We start from the raw sequence: 10,934 nt of genomic DNA on the forward strand, positions 1-10,934 counted from the left end.
AGAAGATTGAATAGATTATTTAAAGTAATGATACTCCCACCAATAAAAGAAGAACAGTACCTGCAAGAGCTCTTGCAGCCTTTTATCTCTGCTGGTGTAGGAACCAACAATTTATCAGGTTTAACAAATCTGAGTTAAGTTTATGTTCAAATCTGTTGAATGCATTGAGCTATCATTTCAGTGCCTGCCTGGAGATGCTAGTTGGTAAATTGCAGTAAGTAAATGCAATCCAAACTAAATAGGATGTGAATAGGTAAGTAACTTTTAAGAGGACTTCAATAAATGTGAATGGTTATGAAGCAGTGGTTAATATTACCTCTGACCCACTCTGTGATTCAGTCCATGTCCAACCCAATGTTGGATAAAATTGATTCTAGTCTTTAAAGTCAGTTGTGGGGGAGAGAAGTGCAGTATCAACAAAGTCTATATATTATCAAACTGTTTACACAAAATACTGATTCCCTTCCTGGTTGATAGACCTCATTTCTATAATCCAGTTGATCACATGGATGAAGAATATTAGTGACAAATCAGTCAGACTTTAGTTTACAAGGAATCCGTTCATAAGTTGTACAAACTTTGCACAGATGCAGTAGTGCATATTGCCGCAAATCTATCAGGCTCTCTGAAAACAACTTGACAACACAAGCTCTAAAATAACATGATACTTTAATAACTAATAAATCAACAGCCAATACTGTACAATAGGAAACACACTGACTGTACAAAATGTACAAATACTTCACTACAGATCACCCTACAGCCATACTAAACTCTACTGGTCTCTCTCTTACTGCTTCACTCTGGACTCACAAAACCGTTCCGTTCATCAAGACTGAACTCGAGACTGAATCACTTTGATTTTGACACTCTTTTTCTGTGTCACTAACAGGGTTATAACAATATGACAGATCATTCTAATAATAATAAGGCTTGCATTTCAGTGCAGCTAGACACTTTTCTTAGCAATGCAAAATAGATCTAATTCTCTTGTAATAAGTAGTTTCTGTTTCATTTCATAGAAAGATTGATCAAGTAACTTCTGTTATGTCTTCTTGCTCCCATATTCTCTTCAGGAGCGAAGAAATCTGCTAGTCAATGCAGAGAAAACTGCTGGTTAATGCAGAGAAAACTGCTGGTCAATGCAGAGAAATCTGATGGTCAATGCAGAGAAAATGACTGGCCAATTCAGAGAAAACTGCTGGTCAATGCTAAGTTCCCAAAAGTGTTATGCTTCCTTAGTTTTCTGTTAATGCTAATGACCAGCTTGTCATTGACTTGTTTTCAGTCAAAACATTAAAACTTTATTTCAGTTTTCATTTACAAACATTTTAATTTATTCAAACAAGAAATTTTTTTTAATGTTTCAGAGAAACATGGTAACAAAAAAGATTTTTTTAAAAATTGAATTCTTAATTTGATTGAAATGCTCATAACAAATGCAACTTTACATTATTAATAGGGAAAAAAAAGGAGGGTTTTTTTTGGCTGTTTTATTTTAGTGTCCAGAAATTTAACAATAAGAAATCTTCTTAAGCTAAAACACATTTTGTTTTATCAATCATGAGTCTAGTCCATAAACACCTGCACTTAAAGTATGGAACCAAAACCTTCAATTTTTATCTAAATTACTGCTACTGGAGGACTTGGTCTTTCTTCCTGGTAAAAAATTACTTTTTCCTAGACAAAGAAGAGAAAACACTCTTTAGTTACATGTATACAGGCAAGTGAGCTATTTAGTTATTTATTTGAAGCATTGTCTAGTCTAGGGATAAACAATCATAAGTTAATCTATTTCTGCCTTACCAGTTGGTTGTGTTATTTTAGAAGTCAGCCAGACGAATGGATCCACCAGAGACTTTCTATTGGTGACTGTAACTTCCCACAAACGCACTATTGAAAGAGAATGTTAAAAGATTAGTCTGTGGTTATCCTTTTGTTAGTGACCTGTTTTAGTAACCCTAACCCTTTTTATGTGTGTTCTTAACCATGCATGTCCTCCCTACCCTCCGACCCTGCTACCTGGGAGACAGAAGTACATGATAGAGCATGGCGACACCGTGCTTTGAGAACTGGAGTAAAAATTGCAGAAGAAAAGCGGCGACAACAAAAAAAAATCGAGGAGGATGACCCAAACTACATCTGGAATAATCTGCCCAGCGTGCACACAGACCTTACCAGCCACATGAGGCACTGTACCGTTTGATCGTCTTAAGAGCTGAGCCGAAAGCTCTTCGAGCTCTAAGTTTGAAAAAAAACCTGCTTGAGCGTCAAACAGTAAAAAAAAAAACCTGTCCGAACTACCGTCCTCTGGGAGAGACCCAAGTCAATGCCTATGTAAAGCATTGCTGTCCACATGAGGCATAAAACTGCAGTGCAAATCTATCAGCCCCATGGATGACAAAAGTGATCATCATCGCATCACAATGGAAGAACTAAATTAAATGTAATGTGTTCTGCGAACAATGCCTATAATATATAATAATGTTAAAAACCTGAATTCTCTCTTATCAAAGCAATAATTTTAAAGTATTTCTTTGTATTATGTATTACTATGATTTAATGATTATGTCCAACTCATCTGTATAAAGATCTAAGTAGGTCTATATCCAACTCATCTGTATAAAGATCAAAATTGATCTAAGTCCAACTCATCTGTATTAAGAATCTAAGTAGGTCTAGCTTGTAATCAGGATAATGCTGAGAATTATATAAAAAAAAAATTCCCACTTACTTTTCTCTTTACTAGACCATGCCATGGCTGTCTCAAATTGAACTTGTCTTCTGTCATTCAGTTCACTTTTATTGCCAATGACTATCACATGACCCTGTGTTAGACAGTTCACAAAGTTTTGTGTAGGCCATTTGCAGCTAACAAAACTAGTTACAGAGAAACACACTTGACTATGTGTCAGTGTAAGATACACTTTATTAGACCATACTATGCAAACAGCATTAGTGTGAGAAATATAGCTTAATTATCTATATGTTATGCAAATAGTATAGGGGAAATCTTATGCGTAAAACAATCTTTTTTTTTGGTGAGCTAAAGAGTAGTCAGCGTAACAGATGTATCCCCCTAAAAACACTTTAAAAACAAGTTGAAGCACCAGCTTGCTTTAACATGGAAAAGGGCACCTGGCTGCTCCCAAACGAGACAGCTGGAGATCATCTTACTACTCTTACAAAGGCTGCAGGATACAAATTTGACACAAAAAGGAAATCTACTGCCAAAGACAGGTGTAAACGGTGAAAATAGAACTTAAACCGACCACTGGCAAACAATGGTTATTGTTGCGCTGGAAGTGACAAAATATTGAGATCACAGCTAGACCTTCGTAGCCACATGAAATACTGCACTCTTTCTTAATCATTAGTCTTGAAGACAAGCTTTATAGTATGTAAGCATATTGTCTGAAATATAATCAGTTTTAATTGTGTCCAATGCTAACTAACCCTAGATCTACAACTTACTTCTCTCTTGTCTTTATGTTTGTCAATTTCCTTCTTAAGTTTGTCCAGACGTTTAAAAGAATCAAAATTGGTTGCATCATAGACTAAAATAAAACCCTGAAAAGTTAAATAGAGAACATTTAGATATTACATCATAGCACTACTAGCAATACTTACAATATAATGTAGTAGTTTCTACCAATAATATTTGGTGAGTAAATATTACAGTAACAGATTTTGAAGTAGTTTAGAACTGTACGACCTCTTCTAATCATTAAGAAATTCTTCTATGTCAATATTTTCTGTAAAATGTCTTCAAGTCTTTGGGCACTTCTTGACATTCTACTCTCTCTCTGCATTTACGCACACATTTTTTTTGCTTCTGAGGTTTCTTAACTTTGGTCTGTTTGGTAGCTTCTGTTACTTCCTCCAAAGTTATTTCTCCTGTATTTATATCTTCTGTTTCAATGGCAGCTTTCTCTTATGGACTGTGATGATGGGCAATATTTTATTGGATTTTAGTCAATTTAGTTGTTATTAGTTTCTTTTTTTATGTTTCCTTCCTGTCAAATCCATTCACTTTTCTTCTACTTCCCATATTTTTGGTTACAATTGTCTCTGGCATATGATGCTTAGATATGATCAACAAACTGGACTTTAGTTTATTAATACAGGACTTCCTTTGCTAAGTTTACTTCTGACTCAAAAATGTCCTTGTGCCAATGTTAAAACTGTTAGAGACATCTTAGCAAATATTAAATTTAAACATACACATGGATAGTTTAGGATCTAACAATATTCTCTTTTGAAGAAACTTCTGTGATAAAAGATAAATTGTATAAGATCTAATAAATGTTGTATTGCTTTCATTAGTCTGGTTTTATTGGGTGTCAGATTTTATAAGAATGACCATTGCTTATGCCTTTAATTTCCACTCCTTATCTAGCCAAATATGGAGAAGCTCCAGACCTTTGTTAACAGATGCCTACGCCGGATATTAGGAATTAGGTGGCCAGAAAAGATAACTACTATCGATTTGTGGGAGAGAACTAGACAAAAGCCCATAGCCCAAGACATCACAAAACGAAAATGGAGCTGGATAGGACACACCTTGCGAAAACCAGCTTCCAATGTTGCAAGGCAGCCACTTGATTGGAACCCACAAGGAAAGAGGAAAGTGGGCAAACCCAAGCAAACCTGGAAGAGGTCAGTCATCAGTGAAGCTGAGGGTACTGGAATGACATGGGAGCAGATGAAGAAAGCTGCTCAGAACCGAGTTCGGTGGAGAGGTGTGGTTGCGGCCCTATGCTCCCCTGGGAGTGCACAGGATTAAGTCAACTGTGTGAAGGAATCAGATCTAGCCAGTTGTTCAGAATTCATATCACCATATTAGAAATTTTGTTTTCACTCATCTTTTCTATAACTCTCTTTCTATTAAAATAAGGTCACTTTTTACTACCTTACATCTCCTCATATGTGTAGGATGTAATCATCCTCTTTTTTTAAATAACGTCTGTATTATATAAGATAAGATGCCATGACAAAGCACAGGCAAGAAAAGAGCTGTTCTGAGTGAGACCACTGATGGAAGTGATGAATTAACTAATTATTTTCTTATTTTGATTTTTCTAAAGCACTAGGTTTTGTTGTTCTTCTAAATTGAATAAGTAATTACAAAATGTTAAAAGTATAACATCTGACAGAATAACTGGACTACTGCATGTTGAAGCTTTCTAATAATTGTTTCTGTTTATGACATTTACTTACATCTGGTAAAGTGAGGTAATGTTTCGGTATATCAGCTTCATTGCCATCCTACAAAAAAACAAGTTCATAGATTCAATGTAGGATTTCAATCATTGATAAGGCACTTTCAACCAAAAATGTTATTTGAAACAACTTTAAACATGTAAAATTAAAAATCTTTAAATCATCAAGATCTTTAAGCAAAACAGAAGGAAATGTGCTTAAAAGATAAAAGTATTCTAGGTTAAATTAAATTAACAACTATAAAAAGCATAGATAGCAAAGATCTCTTTGAAACAGTGGTCAATGGGTCAAAGTTCACCAGCTTCAGTGAAAATTATAAACATGAGCACTAGGCTTCCTGAAAAAAAAAAGGCTGGCTGCATTGAATTTACCCTGAACATATTTTATGTATTTATTAAAATTGGATTTAAGCATGTCCTGAAATTTAACATGAAAAATCCCAGGTAACAAAAAATTTGAAATTGAAACCTTTGGTTTGGCAGTCAAATGTTTAGAACTCAAGTTTCTGACACTATGGGAATGTAGAGAGTACGTTACAAAACTTACAGGCATTCCTAAGTCGAAAATCCTGACTTTCTCTTTAACTCCTCTGTCTGTTTCAATGACAGCTGTGTAGATATCTTCCATAGTTGGGTGTGTTGGCTGACAACAATTAAGTGCAACATTTATCAACTCTACAGTTATAGCCTGACAATTAACAAATTTTATCAAATTATGCAATTTATGGGATTTTGCGACCAATGTTGCAAGGCAGGCACTTGACTTGACTGGGTACCAGAATGACATGGGAGCAGATGAAGAAAGCTGCTCAGAACCGAGTTCGGTGGAGAGGTGTGGTTGCGGCCCTAGGCTCCCCTGGGAGTACACAGGATTAAGTCAGTAAGTCATGGGATTTTAAATTTGAGATTTTTAGGATGCTCCTGAGTCCACCCAACTCTAATAGGTACCTGAAATTAGTTGAGGAAAGTAAAGATGGTTGGTGACTAGGCTAGCCACATGACACCCTTATTAACCATCGGCCATATCATCATCATCTTACATTTGTTTTCCTCAAGGAACATAGGGCTTCAGTAAAAACATGTCGCTCTCCACAGTCTCTTGCTAGTTTTTTAATGGCTTCCCAGCTCTTTCCTGTCCTCTCGGCTTCATCTTGTATACAGTGTCGCCATGTTTTTTTTGGTTTTACTCTACGTCTTGTTCCCTGGGGTTCCACTCTAAGCCCTGTCTAGCTTTGTTGTTGGTATCTTTTCTAAGGGTGTGACCAATCCATCTCCACTTCCTCTCTAAGATCTGCACCTTTATATTTTTTCTGCCCACTTATCTCCCACAGTTTTTAAATAACTTAGAGTATATTGATCTATTTAGGACAGAAGAGTTTGATAAAATAAAGTAATTATAGTCCTTGCGATCTGTAGGTGTCACAGTCTCAGCTGACATTGCCTGATTTAATGTTCACATCATGTCAAGAGGTTAAAAGACACATGGAATTTCGGATGTAGAAAACAGGAAGTAGAATGAATAAAGTTGACTTTGAGTTCAGTCAAGTCAGTCAAGTGGTATCCTTTAGACCAGGCGGTCAAGTAGTATTTTGGTCCGGGATGGACAGTAGCGACTTAGAAAAGTTGAGTAATTATTTCAGTTAGATAGTAACTTTTGGGCAGTTGATGCCAGTGGTCTTTTTGAGACATGTATTTCTAGTAGTTAATCAGTATTATTCTGTACAGTGTTATCCGCTGAGATGCGGACGTGATTTGTAATCTACCCTGGAGAGTTTAATGTATTGGATATAATATTTGATACCGCTGTTATGCGGATAGGATCGTTCTTGACTTGTGTAACTAACAAGGAGTGCAGTATTATTATTATTGTTGTTAAATAAACTTTATATTTGTCTGCTGAAATGGACTTAAGTCAATTTGTGGTATCTATGTTTGTCACGTGTCAAGAGTACTCCAGGAAGCACGAATCCAGCATTCTACGCATTCGTGACACAGTAGAAGTGACCAGTCCCTCTATAGTCACACTATGTTAACGCCTCATCTCTAAACGTTGCATTTACAGTAGGGCAGATGATGTAAAGATCATCTGATACTATATCTGTCCTAATTAGATCTATATACTCTTAAGTTATTTAAAATTAACTGCTGGGCAAAATACTACAAACTTTATAAATAATTTTTAATATGATTCATGAAAAAAAACTTGAAATCTTACCGACTCTACAATGTGATTGCCATAAAGTAACTGTTCAAGAATTGCTGTCTTGCCAACACCAGAACATCCACACAGTAAAATTTTATTAGATTTCCCCATTATTGGAGTTGAAAGCAATTAGAGTAGTTAGACACAAAATCAAAATCTCTTGAACCAATAACTAGCCTGCTTTGACATAGTAACAAAAATTGCTTTCAAATAACTTGCTCTTTTCTGGCTATAGATGACACAACAGTTATGATAAAATGCTAGATTCTAGTAGGTTACTCTATTTTGTAATAATTATCTTTTTTTTTTTTTTTTGAAGGAATGTCCAAACCTAATATATATAAAAAAAAACAGATGACAAACTAGGACCATACTACTAGAAAAATCTGGATAGTAGATCTCAATTTAGATAATTATATTATAATTTATATATATAATAATTAGATAGACTATTATTCACTAAGACAAGACTACTAAGAGTTGTATAAGAGTACTAAGACTAGTCACTAAGGCTCGCCAAGAGTTGAAGATTAGTCCACTCTATAGATCTGATCTAGGACTACTACTAGAATTATACTGAGAATATAGATTTAATATAATTTATAGATCAAGTAAGTCTATTGAATACTATTGACAATAGTAGTATTGACAATTGATTCTAATCTAGAATCTAGGAGTAGGACTAGACAGACCTGAGACTAGAGTAGAGTGACTAGACTGTCACTAGACTCTTACTCTAGTTAGTGACACAGTTAGTAGTACCCTGCCCCTGGATTCGTTGACTTGTTAAGTTAAAATGGTTACTTAAATTTAAATTAGTAGACTATCTAAATGGAATTTAATCTAGACTTTACTATATCTAGTTTAGAATTAACTCTAGGCAATCTAGGTCCACTGTTCAATAGGTCTGTTGCAATAACAATAACAAACTCATAGACTATCTACAAACTATATTCCCAGGGGACATAATTCTCATTGACTCACTGATCTAGACAATAATATTTGCACCTGTTTAGGCTTTTTCCTTCTTATCTGCTTGTTGGTCGCGACCCCTATAATAGGCTTATACAGACTATTACAGACAGGGCCGGTCTTATAGGCCACTGCAACCTATGCGGCCAAAAGTGGGCCCCGCACTTTCATGTTTATTAATTAAGAAAATGGAACAGACACAAAATAGAGCAGTGAGATTCATAACAAACGAATAATCACATTTGACTAGAGTAATACCTTTAGTAAAATCACTAAATTTAGAAAGCCTTCAGGATAGAAGACTTAAAAGTAAAGTAGCAGTTATACATAAAACACTGAATCATAATCTTCAAATACAAAAACAAGATTTAATAAAGTTCTCAAAAAAGACACAAAGATAAAGGCACATTCCTCGTTCCATATGCTAGGACAAATTTGTACAAATGCTCTTTCTTCCCTAGCGCTATTAGATCATGGAATGGGTTGCCTGAGCCAGCCAGGAAAACCAGTGACTTGGCGGAATTTAAGTCATTGGTTAATATGCATGACTAAATACATGACGCGTACAGGACGTAATCATCTTCTTTTTTAATTTTAAGTAACGTCTGTATAATAGGCCTATAAGATAAGAAATAGATAATAACTGACTCTGTTAAGTCGTTGGTTTTCCTGGCTGATTCAGGCAAACCTTTCCATTCTCTTTAAGGGAATTTTCCATTTTTTAATTTTTTTTTAAAGCTATAATTTTCATTCAATGATATAGACTTCGCAGACAACTGAAGCAAAATCATTTCAAACTTTTTTTTATTGTCACAGCATAAGTAGCCTGTAGGTAGCCTTTTTTTTTTTATCTTATTGCCCATCAAACGGCGAGCGCGTGACGTAACGCAGCGATACGCCATTGCGGAAATAAAGCTAAGCATATTGCTTCTAAGGTGAAGATTTGTTTGTAAAAAAAAAAAAAAAAAAATGTTTTGCTTTACACGTTTCGGATGTTCCTTCAGATAATTATATCCTAGCCAAGACCTCCCGTAGGACGACGGGGGCTGGCAGCGGGCAGGGTTCGAACCTGGGACATCGAGACACCCGGCCGAACGATAGTGCAGAGCGCATACCACGCGCCGCATTACCAGATTTACGCAAGCCGTGACGTAATGGAAAAGCACATCCGTTTATAATTAGCTGTACGCTATTGTTACGGAGGATAATGTTTTCTTTATGGGACACCCCTATCTTCTGTTGTCACAGAGAAATAGAACAAAATACTGTAGACATTAATAATAGAAATTAATGAACGCAGAGACTTCGTGTTGATATAAGTAGGGCCTATACTATAGACATTGAAGACTATCATTTTATTACGTCACAAAAACATTCACAACAAACAATGACGCAATATAAACATATTAGCCACCCCACTCGAACAAAAGAACAGTAGGTAAGAAAAGACAATTTTGCGCCATTTGAATAGAAGTTCAACATTAACAGAATATATGAAGCCGAATAGACAGAAAAGTCGCTTTAAACCAGCAGTTCTCAACCTTTAAAGCTCGTCGACCCTTTTTACAAACCCCACTCTGCCGCGACCCCTTCCCCCACCCCGCACACACATAGAGCAATAGAAGAAAAGACACTACAATCCATAGTTTCGATAATCTTAGGCGACCCCTGGGGGTCGCGATCCACAAGTTGAGAACCCCTGCATTAAACCGTGACGATAAGGACACCGAGTATTTAAATGTAAAGCTGACTGAGTCAAAGAGAGAGAGAGAGAGAAGGAGAGAGGACTTGACTCTTCCGACAAATATCATATACAAATCAAAGCAGTCATTGGAGTTTCTTATTTGGTGGTTCTCAGAATTAGAATTGCCAGAGCTATAATATGAGACCATTGCTAAAGAACTACATATATTGCCAGTGCCAAATAGGCCTACATTGCTAATTAATTAGAGATGAGTTTGTTATGGGCCTACTTCTAGATTTCTTATCTTTTAAAATGCAGACGTTACTTCAAAAAAAGAAGATGATTACGTCCTACGCGTGTTCCTAGGTCAATCTAGTCATTCATGTTAACCAATGACTTAAATTCTGCCAAGTCATTGGTTTTCATCATAGACTATATATGTAATATATAGTCTATGGTTTTCATGGCTGGCTCATGCAACCCATTCCATGCTCTAATAGCACTATAGGGAAGAAGGAGCATTTGTATTAATTTGTCCTAGCATATGGAACGAGGAATGTGAATATACACATTTGTAAGATAAACAAATGTTGACTATTTTAAAAACGAGTTTCTCTTTTGCAAATCTCTTGAAACTACAACACTTGATGTATTTGATAAAGTTGGTTCATTTCTGGACAGTATTAAATCCCTTGAGAAAATATTTGTAGAGATTCATATTGCACCTTTACCTAGATGTTCTATTTTTAGATTTGACACAGGCCTTCTATAAAAATGAATGAAAACAGATCGATAGCTGGATCATGGCGGAATGCTCGCCATGACAACGGGTGTAAACACTGTTTGTAAACTC

General features: G+C 35.8%; 1 protein-coding gene across 7 annotated transcripts; it reads right to left on the bottom strand.

Moving 5' to 3' along the window:
• Positions 1-652: 652 nt before the first annotated feature.
• Positions 653-8,415, bottom strand: LOC106076256 (NF-kappa-B inhibitor-interacting Ras-like protein 1). 7 transcript variants are annotated; one of them, XM_056036530.1, is made up of 8 exons: positions 8,280-8,413; positions 7,438-7,654; positions 5,770-5,865; positions 5,221-5,268; positions 3,475-3,570; positions 2,735-2,828; positions 1,807-1,893; positions 653-1,680 (listed from the first exon to the last, which is right to left on the bottom strand). In XM_056036530.1, exons 2-8 carry the CDS (start codon positions 7,534-7,536, stop codon positions 1,613-1,615), a joined length of 588 nt encoding a protein of 195 aa, XP_055892505.1. In that variant the 5' UTR covers positions 7,537-7,654; positions 8,280-8,413; the 3' UTR covers positions 653-1,612. The 7 variants fall into 7 exon arrangements, with proteins under 7 accessions (XP_055892505.1, XP_055892508.1, XP_055892506.1 ...); XM_056036533.1 differs by having other exon boundaries at positions 7,438-7,602; positions 8,280-8,399; XM_056036531.1 differs by having other exon boundaries at positions 7,438-7,756; positions 8,280-8,377.
• Positions 8,416-10,934: the final 2,519 nt, after the last annotated feature.

Source organism: Biomphalaria glabrata, chromosome 7 (genome assembly GCF_947242115.1).
Source record: "Biomphalaria glabrata chromosome 7, xgBioGlab47.1, whole genome shotgun sequence".
Classification (NCBI taxonomy): Eukaryota; Metazoa; Mollusca; class Gastropoda; family Planorbidae; genus Biomphalaria; species Biomphalaria glabrata.

Coding starts and splice junctions, on each gene's coding strand:
- LOC106076256 (XM_056036530.1), bottom strand. CDS start 7,536: ATGGGGAAATCTAATAAAATTTTACTGTGTGGATGTTCTGGTGTTGGC. Junction 5,866..7,437: donor GCAATCACATTGTAGAGTCG/GTAAGATTTCAA, acceptor AATTGTTGTCAG/CCAACACACCCAACTATGGA. Junction 3,571..5,220: donor ATTACCTCACTTTACCAGAT/GTAAGTAAATGT, acceptor TTAACTTTTCAG/GGTTTTATTTTAGTCTATGA.